General features: G+C 57.6%; 1 protein-coding gene across 5 annotated transcripts in view; it reads left to right on the top strand.

Moving 5' to 3' along the window:
- LRP5 (LDL receptor related protein 5) overlaps nt 1-16,169 on the top strand; it is a 124,510-nt gene that overhangs the window by 98,848 nt on the left and 9,493 nt on the right. Inside the window, exons 14-20 of one of the 5 annotated variants that reach the window (XM_024987583.2) lie at nt 2,356-2,564; nt 4,021-4,211; nt 4,843-5,052; nt 8,189-8,314; nt 11,865-12,101; nt 14,293-14,433; nt 15,813-16,049. In XM_024987583.2, the coding sequence (XP_024843351.1) occupies nt 2,356-2,564; nt 4,021-4,211; nt 4,843-5,052; nt 8,189-8,314; nt 11,865-12,101; nt 14,293-14,433; nt 15,813-16,049 (1,351 nt within the window). The remainder of the gene's footprint in view (nt 1-2,355; nt 2,565-4,020; nt 4,212-4,842; nt 5,053-8,188; nt 8,315-11,864; nt 12,102-14,292; nt 14,434-15,812; nt 16,050-16,169) is intronic. The other 4 variants (XM_024987586.2, XM_024987585.2, XM_024987587.2 and 1 more) reach the window with 4 other exon arrangements.

Below are 16,169 nucleotides of genomic sequence, written 5' to 3' on the forward strand. Positions count from 1 at the left end.
AAGCTCATTATTATCTACTTGGCTTTTGTTTTTCTATTTAATATTTTATTCTTTCATTGTGGTAAACATACATTATATAAAATGTACCATTTTCACCATTTTTAAATGTACAGCTCTGTGGCATTAGGTACATCCATACTGTTGAACAGCCGTCCCCACTGGCTGTCTCTGATGACAGTCTGTCCCCGTTAAACACTAACTTTCCACCCGCCTCCTCCCCCAGTCCCTGGCACCCACTATCCTGCTTTCTGTCTCTGCGAATCTGACAGCTCTTAAGTCCTGCATAGTTAGAACCACGCGATCCATGTCTGTCCTTTTGCCACTGGCTGATTTCACTGAGCACAGTGACTTTGAGGTTCATCATGGCAGGTATCAGAATTTTCTTCCTCTTTAAGACTGAATAACATCCCACTGCGTGTACAGAACATGCTTTGCTTATCCGTCCACCCACCAGTGGACACGGGCTGCATCCGCGTTTGGGCCACTTGGTTGAGGACCACTCTGTACTGTGAGGGGGCGGGCTGTTGATGGTGACATGGAGTTGGCTTCTGTTAAGACCTTTTGTGCTGGCACTGTGCTGTTCCTTATGTTAAAACTGGAGTTCGGGCTTTAGGAAACTGGCCAGCCGTGTAAGGTTGATCTCCTCGCTCCTGTCTGCCCCGGGAGGGACGTGGGCGCTGTGTCATTACACCGTGTACTTCTCTCCCCTGGTTGTTCCGATGAGTGTGTGCCCGTTTCCCACATACCACCCTTCACGGGGAGCCTGACTCTGGCCAGGGCTGGCTGGAATCTTGCTTTACTCCCAGGCCATCAGCTACACTGGTCTGTGGTCTTTGGCCAGAGAGCTCCGTGGCTCCTGAGAAAGGAAGGTGCTGGTTGGAGTTGACGCTTGCCTCCTAGGGCCCACAGCTCCCAGGATGTGGATTTTGCTACCTGCAGAGATGCGAGTGGCATACTTCTAGCTGCCCAGCAGGGCTGGACCAGAGGCTGCCGGGTGTTGGGGGCTGGGAGGGTGGGGGATTCTTCTCCAGCTGGGTCCTAGAAGCTGGGCCTGGGGAAGGGGGCTTCCTTTTGCCTGCAAGCCACCTCTTCCCCCACTGGTGACTTATTGTTTTATTAATGCCTGAAAAGAGGCAGATAAAGAGGGTCTGCAATGAGTTGTGGTCAGAGCATCATTAGAAGATGACGCCTTTCTCAGGAGAAGGGGCTTTTCATCCAGACCATTGGTGGCAGCAACCCAGGAGCTTGGGAAGCCCCTTTGCACCAGGTCAAGTCACCCGAGCACCCAGGGGGACCACATCCACCAGGGAGTTGGGCTCTGGCCTGGGAGGGAGATGAGGGGTGCTCCTCCTCTGGCATCAGTTCATGAAATGAGGTCCCCCCTTGAAGGGATTCTCTGCCGGTGACTCTGAGAGCCAGGCTCATCCCTGAGACGCAGCAGATAGCATGAAGTCGGGCACAGTTCCCGGGAGAGGCTCGGGGTGGAGACCCAGAGGGATAACAGCCTCTGAGAGGGGCCTGCACTGCTCCTGGGCTCCCAGGATACACTGCGGGGCGGCCCTGTACCCTCACCTGCCCTTGAGCCCCACCCCCAGCCTCTGGCCCTCAGGGGAGAGACGGAGAGGTGGACCTCCAAACCGGACACCCATTATCCCGGCACCCTGAATTTTCGTTGCTGTTCAGTCGCTCAGTCGTGTCCGACTCTTTGCGACCCCATGGACTGCAGCATCCCAGGCTTCCCTGTCCTTCACCAACTCCCAGAATTTGCTCAAACTCATGTTCATTGAGTCGGTGATGCCATCCAACCATCTCATCCTTTGCTGCCCTCTTCTCCTTTTGCCTTCAATCTTTCCCAGCATCAGGGTCTTTTTCAGTGAATCAACATGTCACATCAGGTGGCCAGAGTATTAGAGCTTCAGCCTCAGCATCAATCCCTGAGTACTTTAAAAGACAGCAAGACTTCAGAGTCTTAATCCAAAAGCCTGGGTCTAAGGAAACAAGAAGGGAGGCGATGCCTTGAGCCGGGGGCCTGTGATCCTGGCTGACCACTTGGCTGCCTGCTGGTCCCCCTCTCTGCGAGCAGGCCCAGGCTGGCCGGCCGGGGTGGGGTGGCTACCATCTGGGTCCTGTGCCATCACCAGTGGCCGGGCCTGGCCCAGAGCTCATGGCAAGAACTCCCCTGAAGGCTGTCAGGGGAGCCCCTTCACTCGCGGGTGGACGTGTGGACAAGAGCTGGTTGGAAAGGCAAGGTTCCAAACAGGGTTGAGATCTTGACGCTCACTGTGGACTGGGGCGGAGGCCTCCGCCCTCCCCGCCGTGTCTCCAGCGGATGCTCCTTTCTTTACCGTCTTACAGCCCTTCGTTCTGACCTCTCCAAGCCAAAGCCAGAACCCAGACAGGCAGCCGCACGACCTCAGCATTGACATCTACAGCCGGACGCTGTTCTGGACGTGCGAGGCCACCAACACCATCAACGTCCACCGGCTCAACGGGGACGCCATGGGCATGGTGCTGCGGGGGGACCGCGACAAGCCGAGGGCCATCGTCGTCAACGCTGAGCGCGGGTGCGGGGGCTGTCCCTGTAGGGGTGCGCTGGGCGCCCCTCCCGTGCATGCTGGCCTCTCGGACCGGGAGGGGTCTTCCACCCCCAACACGCCCATCCGTCAGGAGCTCCCCAGGGTCCCTGCCACCACAGCCAGGGGTCGGCGGGGCGAGGAAACAGCAGCTCATTCCCAGTCGTGGGGAGGAGGCAGAGACACCCAGAGACGGCCTGGACTGAAAGCCTATGCAGGGGTGGGGGCTTTGTTGAGAGACACAGGCAGGATGTGAGCTCTAGTTCATAGGTGTCAGACCATCCCATCAAATTTGAACCCTGTACAGCCATCCCTTCCATAGCACCCCAGGTGGTGGCAAGTTATTCACTTGCATAGGCCCCGCCACGGGGAGGTCACTACCTGACCTGGAGCTTCTTCCTTCCGTGAAGCTCCCTGACGCTCTGCCTGTCAGCCCTCAGGTTCTCTGGTAGGCTGAGACACGTGGAAAGATGTGGAGGGTCCTGGAGGCAAGGACCAGGGCAGGGGGGTGCCCGAAGCCCCATGACATGAGGTTGGGAACGTTTGGAGGTGGGAGGCAGGAGCATGGTGGTCCCCCCAGATACCCGCAGGGCTGGCCATTCAGAGCCAGAGGCAGACCTGTCCAGGCACTGTGTGCTGGAGCTTCTCCCAGGGGCTGTCGTGCAGACCCGAGTTCAAATTCCGATTCCATCACTTACTGCCTGTGTGACGTGACCTCCCAGGGACTTAGTTTCCTGGTGAAGAGAGTAGGGAGTACCAGCCGTGCAGCACCCGGGGGCTCAGTCAGTGCTGGTGGTTCTTCAGGAACCAGAGGAGGGGCCGCCACAAGTGACCACAAACCGGGGGCTTCAAACACAAAGGCCTGTTCTCCTGTGGTTCCAGGGGCCAGAGTCAAGGGCAGCGAGGCCATGCCCCCACCGAAGTCTGAAGGGGAGGCTACTCCCTGCCTCTCAGCTCGGGGGCCCTGGGTGCTCCTAGGCTTGTGACCACGTCCCTCCACTCTGTCCGCGTCATCACATGGGCTCCTCTCTGTGTCCCATGGCCTCTTCTCTCTCTCTTAAGGCCACTCTCACTGGTTGAGGACCCTTGCACAGCATGCGGAATCTTAGTTCCCTGACCAGGGATTGAACCTGTGCCCCCCCTGCAGTGGCAGCTCAGAGCCTCAACCATCTGGGACTGCCAGGGAAGTCCCAAGGGTGGCCTCATCTTGATCCTTAATTACATCTGCAAACACCTTGTTTCCCAGTAAGGTCACATTCCGAGGTTCCAGGTAGCCGTGAGGTCTTGGGGGACATTCTCCGGCCCCTCCAGGGTGTGACCTCTCACCTCCGGGGGCCGGGGTCATGTGGCTGCTCGCCTGCTGGACGTCCGCAGGGTCAGGGCTGGTCTCTTGGGCTTGGCCAAGGACGGGCAGGGCACAATGGGTCCTCACTGCCGCCCTCCACAGGTACCTGTACTTCACCAACATGCAGGACCGTGCCGCCAAGATCGAGCGCGCCGCCCTGGACGGCACGGAGCGCGAGGTCCTCTTCACCACAGGCCTCATCCGCCCCGTGGCCCTCGTGGTGGACAACACGCTGGGCAAGCTCTTCTGGGTGGACGCCGACCTGAAGCGCATCGAGAGCTGTGACCTGTCAGGTATGAGGCCTGGGGCCTCCCTGGGGATTGGTCCCTTGGCAGCCACCCTGTCTGACCTGCCGGGAACACCTTCCTGGTCATCGGTCACACGCCACAGTCTCTTGGGGGCCTGCTTCGAGGAGGCACATACGGTCTCCCAGCCACATTCCAGGATATTGGACCCGAATGATTCCTGATCGGTAGAGTCCAGGGAGGCTCAGAAAGGGTGAGCCAGCTGCCTGGGGCCCCCAGCGTGGGGTGGAGCAGGAATCCTGTGCCCTTCGCCTCCAGCGCCCACACTTACAGCTGCTTGGCCATGGCTGCCTTAGTCTGGGGGCCCCGGCCTGGAGAGGAGCAAGAATGACAGCTTGGAGGGGCTTTTCTGCCAGAAGTTGGGGTGGGCTGGGGGAAGGGGAGGCACCGTGTTTTTAGGGGATCAGCAACTTGGGTCCACGGCTGCGGTTACAAGGCTAACCCAGGTGGAAGCAGGGCTGACTGAGAGGAGGTCTCAGGTCTGCCTACTTCCAGGGAGCGTGCCCAGCCTGAGCCTGGCGTCCCCCAGGCTCCCAGCAGCTCTTCATTCTCCCAGAGTGAGCATGGGCTGAGCTCTCGGGGTCAGCCGCCACTCAGGGGGCGCTTATCCCTCTCGCAGGGGCCAACCGCCTGACCCTGGAGGATGCCAACATCGTGCAGCCCGTGGGCCTGACCGTGCTGGGCAAGCACCTCTACTGGATTGACCGCCAGCAGCAGATGATCGAGCGTGTGGACAAGACCACGGGGGACGCACGGACACGAGTCCAGGGCCGTGTTGCGCACCTGACCGGCATTCATGCTGTGGAGGACATCAGCCTGGAGGAGTTCTGTACGTGAGGGGTGGGCAGTGGGGCTGTGCGGGGGCCCCCGAGGGGAAGGAACGCCTCTGCACGGAGCACAGCAACCCCTGGACTGGCTCCCCTGGAGAAAGGGAGGAGGCCGGACCAAGGCGAGAGTAGGGCTGAGGCCGTTTTCTTTCTGGCTTTGTCTGGGCCCAGTCTCGGTGACCAGAGGCCACCCTCAGGCCCTCACCCCATCCCCTTCTCCATCAGCAACAGATTGGACCGCTCTGATTTCTGTTTCTAGCTCTCGAACCCACTCTGCTTTCCAAGTGCCTGCGATGAGATTTGGCCCAGCTTTAGATTAATCACCCTTTAGATTGACTCTGAATCAACCGATTAGTAACCTTAATTACACCTGTATGTCCCCCCACCAAGAAAGGTGATAAAACCATGGGCATGACACTCATCGCATCTTCCCTAGCTGGGGAGCAGGGTGGGGAGTTTGGGGGGCACTTTAGGATTCCGTCCACCACAGCCTGGCTGTGTCCAGGAGCCTGAGAGGGGATTGTCTGTAATCAGGACCTGTGGCTCCTCCACCCGGTCCTTGGCTCTATGTGGGTGTGGAGGTGTGTGTGCGCGTGTGTAAGTGTCTGCCTGTCTGTCTGCTTGCTTTTCTCTCTCTATTCAGTATGTACACGGCACCCAGCGGGCTGCCCGCTGAGTGAGCAGGGCCTTCGCTGCCCTTGTCTTGTGACGCCTGCGGTCTGGCCGCCGTCCATGCCCCGGGGCTGCCCAGCCTCACCCCAGCCCCTCCCTGTCGGCGTTGCCTCGGCCACACTGCATTGTGACTCTTTTGTACCCCAGCCCTGTTTTCAGTATATTATTACATTATATACGTTATTTCACAATAGTTTATAATTTCAAATGAGATTATATTTTACAGCTGACAAAAGTAGAACTCAGTAAGGGTATTGCTTCCCCTATCACCCAGCCAGTAAACCCAAGGGGGCTTGAATTTGCAACCAGAGCCCAGGCTTTAGCCACTTGAGTTTTTTTCTGTTAGGCTTCCTGCTCAGAATCAGGGACATGACCTCCGAACCGGCCACTTCTTTGTTGACTGCTCGGTGGCAATTTCTGTGGTAATCAGCTGGGTCCCAGATAAGTGAAGTCACCAGGAAACTAAACCAAGGCGCCCCATACCTATGGGTTAGCATGCTTGTGTTCATCTGGCCTCTTAGTCCATGCTCAGCCAAGTCACGGATTCCTGGGTGTCACTGGCAGATGGTCAGAACGGTGAATGCCCAGCCCACAAAGGTCAAGACCCGCTGCCTACTGGTGTCGGCAGAAAGCCAGGGGCACTGACCGGCGCTCCTTGGAACCAGGGCCGGGAGGGCCAGGAAATGCTCAGTGAGCAGGTTTGAGGTTGGAAACTGGGGACATGTCTGTGAGCACCAGTGCGCGGGCTCTGGGGTGACATGGAGAGGCTCCTCGTTTTGGGTAAGCGTAGGAAGTCCTTCGGCGGGCTCTGCCATGTTGATCTGGGACGTGGGCCACCCATCTGCGTCCGCACACGATCCCACAGCTAACCTCTAAACCAGGGGTGGCACTCTGCAGCTTGTGGGTCCCTGTCATCCTGGCTGCCTTTGCCCTGCAGCTGGCTGACCGGGGGTCACACCGGTGGCCTGGCCTGTGAAGCCAGAATTATTTACTTTCTCATTTTTTATGGAAAAAGTTGGCTGACCCTGCTCTCAACTATGACTCTGCCATTTTAAAAACACCTAATCCTTGAGATGGAGGAGGAAAAAAACCATGATTTGCCTTCAGGGGTAGAGGTGAGGAGCTGAGTGTGCTTTGCCATTTCCTCTTACCTGGGGGAGGTCAGCCACCTTCCCAGGCTCCTAACCATTGTCCAGAGATTGGGCACAGGAGGTTAATGGAATTGAAATATTCAAGGTTCCCGGGGTTCACCACCTTTACTATGTTAATTTCCACGTGTATTAGTTTACTGCAGCTGCTGTAACAAGCGACCACAAACTGGGTGACTTAGAGCAGCAGAAATGCATTCTTTCCCGGTTCTGGAGGCCGGGAGTTCAAAGTCAAGGTGCCTCCAAGGCTGTGCTCTCTCTGGAGGCTGGGAATGAGGGGCTGAGGGGATGGGGACCAGGGGGATGCAAAGACGGTTCATGGCTACAGGTGTGCTTGTGGGTGCACCATTGAGGCTGGAAATGAGGGGCTGAGGGGATGGGGACCAGGGGGAGGCAAAGACGGTTCACGGCCACAGGTGTGCTTGTGGCTGCACCACTGGGGCTGGGAACGAGGGGCTGAGGGGATGGGGACCAGGGGGAGGCAAAGACGGTTCACGGCCACAGGTGTGCTTGTGGCTGCACCATCGCAGCCTCTGCCATCACATGGCCTCTCCCCTGCCTTCACCTCTTGCCTGCTTGCACGCTAAGTGGCTTCAGTTGTGTCTGACTTTGCGACCCCATGGACTGTAGCCCGCCAGGCTCCTCTGTCCATGGGACTCTCCAGGCAAGAATACTGGAGTAGTTGCCATGCCCTTCTCCAGGGGATCTTCCCAACCCAGGGACTGAACCTGCATCTCCATGTCTCCTGCACTGGCAGGCAGGTTCTTTACTGCTAGCACCGCCTGGGAAGCCCTCACCTCTTAGGCGCTCTCTTATAAGGATACTTGTTAGTAGATTTAACGCCCACCCAGATACTTCAGAATTAGACCCCATCTCAAGATCTTTAATGTGATCACATCGTTTGCAGAGACCCTTTTCCCCAGTAAAGGTCACATTCTCAGATTCCGGGCGTTAGGATGTGGACATATCTTTTGGGGGGCCCACCACTAGCCCACTACACCGTGAGAGACAGACACGCAGGCGGGCGGTGTAGCATGATGGCTGTGGGCACGGTGGGAGCTGGTGCAGAAGGCTGGGGTGTGACGTCAGGAAAGTTCTAGATGTGCTCTTGGCCTCCACTTCCTCATTGGCAAAATGCAGCGTCCACAGAAACAGACTCGCCTGGCTGCCCTAGGAATGAAGTGAGAGGGTTGACTGCACCCCTGTGGGAGTGCCAGTTATTGTGAGGTCTTGCCTGGCCCTCACCGCCTCCCTCCTCTAGGCTGAAGTCCTGAGACTGGAGGCGGAGTCCGACCCCCTCCTTCTCTTCTCTCCACAGCAGCCCACCCCTGTGCCCGCGACAATGGAGGCTGTTCTCACATCTGTGTCGCCAAGGGCGATGGGACGCCGCGCTGCTCATGTCCGGTCCACCTCGTGCTCCTGCAGAACCTGCTGACTTGTGGTGGTAGGTGTGAGCTTGGCACTTTCTCTTGGGACACTGAACAGGGACCTGGGTTCTCTGCCTGCCAGGTTGTTGCCTGGCATTTTTTAAAAATCCATAGTCCCTGTGGCATCTAGTGTTCAAAGCAGAATGTCTTGTTATTTGTTCTCATCTCTAACATATGCATTTCAAGCCTTTGAATTTCCCTCTAAGCACTGCTTTAGCTGCATCCCACAAATTTTGATGTTGGATGGCATCACTAACTCAATGGACTTGGGTTTGAGCAAGCTCCGGGAATTGGTGATGGGCAGGGAAGCCCGGCTTGCTGCAGTCCGTGGAGTCACAAAGAGTGGGACATGACTGAGTGACTGAAGAACTGAACAAATTTTGATAAATTGTATTTTCATTTTCAGTTAGTTCAAATATTTTTAAATTGTTCTCAATAATTCTTTGGCCCTGGTGTTATTTAGAAGTGTGTTGTGTAATTTCCAAATAGTTGGAAATTTTCTAGCTATTTTTCTATTCCTGATTTCTAGTTTAATGCCACTGTGGTCTAAGCGTACACATATGATTTCTAGCCTTTTAACTTTGTTCAGATATGTTTTCTTCCCCAGCGTGTGGCCTGTCCTTGGTGAATATTCCTTACGAGCTTGAGAAGCTATGTCATCTGCTGTCGGGTGGAGTGTTGCTCTACATGTCGTTAGATGCAGTTGAGGGACAGTGCTGTTCAGGTTGTCTGTCCTTCCTTCCTGCTTCTGCTGTCAGTTACTGATGGAGGCGCTGAAATCCCCGATAATGGATTTGTCTAATCTTTTAGTAGTTCTGTCTTCTCCCCTGCTTCTACCCTTGACCGTCTTCTTTCCAAAGGCTGCACGGGGAGTGGTTAAGAATGTCAGCTTTAGGGTCAGCCAGACCTGGGTTCCAATACCAGCTTTGCCACTTCCCAGCTGAGTGACCCTGGGCTGCTCACTTACCTCTCTTATCCTCCACTTCCTTTTCTGTGAAATAGAGAAACGGAGAGCATTTATCTGACGGGTTGTTATTAGTACCCGAGTGCTTTGCATGGTCCCTGACACATGGCACATGGGAATGCCAGCTGCCACTAGTCATGAAGATGGCAGCAGTAATAGAAAGACTGAACTGTCACTGACACCGTGATGAAACTCAGTCCCCAGGCTTCCTCTCCTCTTCCTGCAGGTCCTCAGGTGACCTTGGGCGTGTTCTTCCTGTGTTCCTTTCCTCTCCCGTCCTCTGAGCTCCAGGGGGCTGGTCTTCCCCTGCCCCTTACTTCTCACCCTCACCCCCATCATCCCCACGCCTTGTCCCACACATGGCACATTTCAGGGAGCAGGACCACGGGCCTGTCTTTATGGAGCTTTCTCCTGCCCCACCTCATCACTGTAAACCCCGGAGACCCTGGCCAAGAAGAGGGGGGCCCTTTGATGACTGTCCGCTGGCGGGGACACCTCAACTCTCCTGAGCTTCCTGTGGCCTTTCTCTGAGTTCCAGCCCCAGGGCCCACATGGCTTTGTGGCCTGAGAGAGGCTTTGCAGCTCGCACAGACATCCAGACTGCCCTGGAAGAGACGGAGCCTGGGGAGAGAGCTGCACCAAGTGCTCAGCTCGCCCTGGGACCCCAGCTCTGGGTTTCCCCACCGGAGGACGCGCCCCCTCACCCTTCCTCAGGGCCTAGGAGGCTTGTGTTCACTGTGTCCCCATCTCCATTCTTCCCTGGCCTCTTCTCTGGGGGCTCTCAGAAGGTCAGGGGCTCACGGAGGTCCCCAGGAGGTGCCATGGAGCCTCGTGCCTCATGCAGTGACCCAGACGGGCAGGGCGCGGCCTGCGATGCCAGCGTGTGCTCCGCAGCGTCCCTGCTGTGCGAGCCCAGCCCAGCCAGGCGCTCGCGCATGCGCACATACTCACTCTCGCACGTGCATGCGCACATGCTTGCCCCGCTCTGTTACTTCTGGGAGGAAGCGGTGGTCCAGGCAGGCTGCTTCTGTTTTAGGGACAAGGAAACGGAGGCCCTGGGAGGTTGAAGGTTCCTCAGGTTGCCCAGCTGCTGAGAGGAGCCTGGGTTCATCCCCAGGTCCGTGCACACATACATACACACACATACACACACACACACACACCCCCACCCTGTCCCGTCTTGGCTCTCTAGCAACATCTGCCAGGACTTGGGGCCCTTCAGGAAATCAGAGCCTGCCCCACATGGACCCTCTTCCTCCTGGCTGGGCTGTGGGGGTGTCCAGGCAGTGGAAATAGCGGTCAAAGGCACAGGGCCTTTGATTGGAGTCCAGGAGTGGGGCGTGGCCACCATCCACACACAGCTTTCCGTGGCTAGCGTCCCTGTGTTCCTTGGCAGCTCACTGCGCACACATCCGTCTTTGGCTTCTTTGTCCCCGGTGTGTCCTCTGTGGCCAAACGCAGTGGGAACAGCGGGATTGTGTTCGTTTTTGCTCACAACTCTCTCCCCATCTCGCATTCCCATTCAGTCCAGTGTGGACCCCGCAGTTATGGGGGAGGCACGTGGGTTCCAAATGTTGAAAGGCTTAGTACATCATGAAATCAATACTTTTGTGAAATTGATGGCTTAAAAATTTTTTTTTTTTTTGGCTATGCTCTGTGGCTTATGCATCTTAGTTCCCCCCAGGGATTCAACCTTGGCTAGAGCAGTGAAAGGGCCCAAGTCCTAACTTCTGGATGACCAGGGAACTCCCAATACCTTTTTCCTTAATCAGATTTTATGGATGTTGATGACTGTTCTTAAACTTGAAATGGAGTTTGGGCTGATTTCTGGGCCTCCGGTTTTCTGGGATTTTCCAGCAGAGGAGGAGATATGATGACAGGACCCCGGGGAAGGGGGGCAGCCCAGGGGCCAAGGGGCTTCTCCTGAGTGTCTCTGCTGGCACCCTGGCATTCATCATGCCCATCTGTGTCCAGGCCTCCAGGACAGTGCCCCTCCCTGAGCACTACTGTCCACGCTTGGCCTGCACTAGAGAAGTGGACCCTGAGGGGGGAATGACTTACCATGGCCACTGGCAGGAAGGGGCCCCAGATCGCCTGTCCTTCACCCTCTCAGCTCACCACCCTCCCACGACTCCCTCCACCGGGGAACCTTCAAACCCCCTCCCCCTTGACTCTGCTCCCCCTCCGGTACCCTTACCACCTGCCTTTCAGCCCACCCCTCAGTGAAGGGCCTGGGTCCTCCACCCGCCCCCACCACCGTGCCTGTGGGCTCTCTTGGCACTCACAGTGCTCTGGCCCCATTGCCCCAAATGTGTAATAGGTGTGGGTGCTGACCACTGGCTTTCTGACCCTTCTACTTCCGGCGGGGATGCAGTGGACACGCCGGTGTAGCCAGGCCCTGCACATACCCTGTGCTTTGAGTCTACAGCTTCATGGCCTACTTGGGGCTGGAGGTGGGAAGGCAGACAGGACGCAGGGCAGTGGAGACGAGGTGGATACAGCATGTATGAGCTGAGCGTATCCCCCGCTTTGAAAGCCAGACGTGCTTCGCCCAGCTTTTGCCCAAAAGCCGGCGCCCATGACGGTCTTTCTCTGCTCCGCAGAGCCTCCCACGTGCTCCCCCGACCAGTTCGCCTGCGCTACTGGGGAGATTGACTGCATCCCCGGGGCCTGGCGCTGTGACGGCTTCCCCGAGTGTGACGACCAGAGCGACGAGGAGGGCTGCCCAGTGTGCTCGGCCTCACAGTTCCCCTGTGCGCGGGGCCAGTGCGTGGACCTGAGGCTGCGCTGTGATGGCGAGGCCGACTGCCAGGACCGCTCGGATGAGGCGGACTGCGACGGTGAGGCCCCGCCCCCGCCCTCCCGGCCCCGCCCCAGCAAGGCTCCGCCCATCCCCTAGGGCACCCCCTCGCCCTCCTGGAGTTTGGGCTTTATCGGGCCGGGCCGAACCTGAGGAAGGTCACTGTAGAAGCTTTGCCAAGGCTCCTCACCTTGGGAAGGAAAAAATGTTAGTTTTAGGCCCCCTGAAGGCTCCTGGCGTCTGCCCTGCCAGTTTGGCATGAAGGTGGACTGTGAGAATCTATCTTGCCTTCCCTCATTCAGTCAAGAATTTTACAGAAATCCAAGACAAACGCATTAGTCAGCTTGCTTTCCATGGTTTACACCCTGGTTAATTCCCATCCCCAAAGGCAGTGCTGTCCTCCACCAGCGAGTCTGTGGGTTAATGCTTATTTGTGGGTGATTTCTAGCATCCCACTGAACCAGGAGTTACCAGAGAGATTTGTCTGGTCAGCCTGGGTCCACTCTGACCAGCAGGATCTTCCTTTAGACCGTGACAGTGAAACAAATGTCTGTGCTCCCTCTGAGTTTCTTTTATAAATGACCTTCTCCGTTGGTTCCTGCCACATACTGTCAGCACCACGGCCCCGTGTTGACTACTACTGAGCTAGCTGTTAATAGGTCTTTCTAGCTGCTACCCCCATAGCCACTGGGTCCTATACTTGGATAACTCAGATTTTATCTGTTCCCTGCCCACTCATGAAAAGCAACCATTCTGTGGAAGATGAAGGCCTGGGGTTCATTCCCGCAAGTGTTTCCGTAAAGCTGCAGTTGTAAAGTCTTTCCAGCTCACAGACCCTTTGAGAACTTGATAGAGACTAGACCAGGATTAGCACACTGTGACCTAAGGGTTAAATCCAGGCCACCACCTATTTTGGTGAATAAAGTTTTGGGTTCATGCTACATCACCTCAGTCATGTTCGACTCTTTGGGACCCCATGAACTGTAGCCCACCAGGCTCCTCCGTCCATGGGATTCTCCAGGCAAGAATACTGGAGTGGGTTGCCATGCCCTTCTCCAGGGGATCTTCCGACCTCGGGATCAAACTTCTGTCTCTTACGTCTCCTGCATTGCAGGCAGATTCTTTACCATCTGAGGCACCAGGGTAAGTTGGTATTCTTTACCAACTTAGCCACCTAAGTTTTATTGGGACAAAGCTAGGCTCATTCATTTACATATTGTCTGAGGCTGGTGTTGCATGAAAACAGCAGAGTTGAGTAGTTACTGTAGAGACATATCTGTCTCTTACAGGAGAGTTTTCTGAGTCCTGCCTTACACTTGGCCCCAGCTCAGTCTGGTGGCCAAGATCTCGGCGGGTGGCAGGAGCCCTGATTAGGAACCACTCCCTCCGTCCTCCCACTGTGAGAGTTTCTCCTGGTGGAAGGAAGCCCTGGGAGAACAGCAGGCCCTGGTGCAGGCTTTGGGTTCCACCCTCCGTTTCAGAAGCTTCCTCTCCTGCTTGGTGACCAGGAGATCTGCCCACTCATTGCACGGACAGGGTTCCTTGTCTCCAGTTTCGAGCGTGGGGTGCCTGGGCCGGGGCAGGTGGGGAGCTTAGACAGGAAGTACTGGGGGCAGGTGACCGGCGAGCCCCCAGGCAGCTCCCTTCCTCATGGGGCCGGGGCCCTTCCCAGGTCAGCAGGGAAGCAGCAGCAGCTGCAGTGCCCGGCCTTTCTCTTCCGTTTCCCCCGAAAGCCTGAGAGCTGCACTAGTTGCTTGCATGGCTAGCCTCTGCCTCTCCGGCTGAGCTCTGCACTCTCTTCCTGACCCCCGGAGCTCTGCGGGCGCATCAGCTGTCCCCTGTCCCGCCTGGTTAGGAGCCTGGCTCCTGTGGGCCATCCACTGACCCCATGACCTGGGAGACAGCCTGAGCTCAGGGGCTGTGGGACCTCTGGTGCTTTGCAAGCCTGACCCATGGTAGGATCCTGGTGAATAATTACCTCCCTGGGTCGTTGAGGTCTCTTCCCTGCCAGCCCGTCCCCAGCATTTCACAGGCCTTGAAAGGGGGGTCATCGAGGGGAGGGTGAAGGCTGGTTTGGCCGGGACGGTGTCCCGACCTGGTCCTTGCAGGGGTCCCTTTGCCTGCTCTGCGTTTGGACCCCAGGCCTCTGCTGCTGGGTCTGGGGTCGCGGGGCTGGGTGCACCTGTTGGTGGTCATCTGCTTAGTGCTCCTGGCTGCGTCATGCCCTCCAGCCTCTCTGAACGCAAGGCCCCTCCTTGCAGCCGTCTGCCTGCCCAACCAGTTCCGCTGTGCCAGCGGCCAGTGCGTCCTCATCAAACAGCAGTGTGATTCCTTTCCGGACTGCGTCGACGGCTCCGACGAACTCATGTGCGGTGAGCTGGCTTCCTGCAGAGGGCGGGGTCAGGGAAGGGGGGCGGTCACCCTGTGCTGGGCTTCTGTTCCAGGACCGTGGGGTCCAGAGGGAGGAAATGGTGAGGACTAAAGAGGCTGGGAAGTCGAGAGTCTCAGGCCTTGGTGGGGGAGTCAGGGAAACCTTCCTGGAGGTGGAGGCAGCTGTGAGGAGGGAGAGACGGAGCTAAGGGGCATTTTAGCTGGGACAGAGGCACAGCAGCAGGCCCCCTTTGAGAAGGCAGAGGTGGGCGGGGCTGACTGTGGTGGGCCGGGCCTGAGTGGCAGGCAGAGGCAGCGGGTTTCTGCCCAGAGACCTCACTTAGCAGCGTCTGCCAGATAAGATCGCCTGAGAGGCTCGGGGCTGGGCCCCTTCCCTGGCAGCCTGCTGTCTGGCTGAGGAGGAGCCGTGTGTGGCCCTGTGCAGAAACGCACATGTGCGTGCACACATGCACACATACGTACACGCACGTGCTGCATGCCCCTTGAATGACACGGTCTGTACAGTCAGGGGTACCGGGGTACAGAGGATGCGAAATGAGGGCAGTCAGAGAAGACTTCCTGGCGGCAGTGGCTCTTGAAAGGCTGTCAGATTCAGACAGGAAGGGAACTGGATTCCCAGGAAGTGGGGATGTCTCCATGCATCTGGGGATGTGGCCCCTTCGTTCACGGCAGAAGGCCCAAGATAGAGATGACTTATGAATGGGGAAGAAGGGGGGGTCCCCGGGGACTCACTGAGCACTTTCGTACGTCCCATCAACCCAGGGCAGGCCCCTCAGCTACCACCTCGGGGGAGGTCTGGGGTCCGAGGGCAGCCGCGGGGTTCTGAGCCCTGCTCCTTTGGCAGGCAGGTGTCCACGCTGACCATGTCTGTCTTTGGTCTCCCATGTGACTATCCCAGTTGTTGGGATGATTGTCATCCATAGTCAGGCCTCCTCGCTGGAACCAGCAGCTTTCCTCCCTTTCTCTGGGGGGTTTGGCCAGCTGGAGGGGACCGAGTTGATTGTCCCTAGAACCGTTGTGCCGACCTGATGGGGAAGTGAGTGTTCTTTGGACAAGGTTGAGTCTAGAGCCCAGACCGCGAAGCTCTAGGTCAGGGGCGTGAATAGGAGGAGTCGCTGGTGAGGGGCTGGGGGCGGTGGGAGAGCTCAGTCCAGCTGAGGAGGGGCAGGAGGCCGCTGCGGGGAGGCTGGAGGGGGCAAGCCCTTCAGGGGTGCTGCCCCAGCCCCCTAGCAGCTCCACCAGTGGGTGCTGGGCCGGGGCGGGTACGAGCCCTCCAGGGCACACAGCGCCTGCCCCCCCTCAGGAGACCCGCTCCGTTTGGGTTGACGTCCGCCGTCTCTCCCTGCCTGGCCTCCGGCAGAAATCACCAAGCTGCCCTCGGACGACGGCCCAGCCCACAGCAGCGCCATCGGGCCGGTCATTGGCATCATCCTGTCGCTCTTCATCATGGGCGGGGTCTACTTCGTGTGCCAGCGTGTGGTGTGCCAGCGCTACGCCGGTGCCAATGGGCCCTTCCCGCACGAGTACGTCAGCGGGACCCCCCACGTGCCCCTCAACTTCATCGCCCCCGGCGGCTCCCAGCACGGTCCCTTCACAGGTGAGGAGCCTGAGCCCCATGAGGGCCCTGGAGGAGGTGGAGAAGGGCGGTCAGGGCGGGCTGCGGGGCGAGGGGGTCAGAAATGCTCTTTGGACTTGACCTGAGCTCATCTGAGTTGCC

This window comes from Bos taurus, chromosome 29, assembly GCF_002263795.3.
Source record: "Bos taurus isolate L1 Dominette 01449 registration number 42190680 breed Hereford chromosome 29, ARS-UCD2.0, whole genome shotgun sequence".
Taxonomy (NCBI): Eukaryota; Metazoa; Chordata; class Mammalia; order Artiodactyla; family Bovidae; genus Bos; species Bos taurus.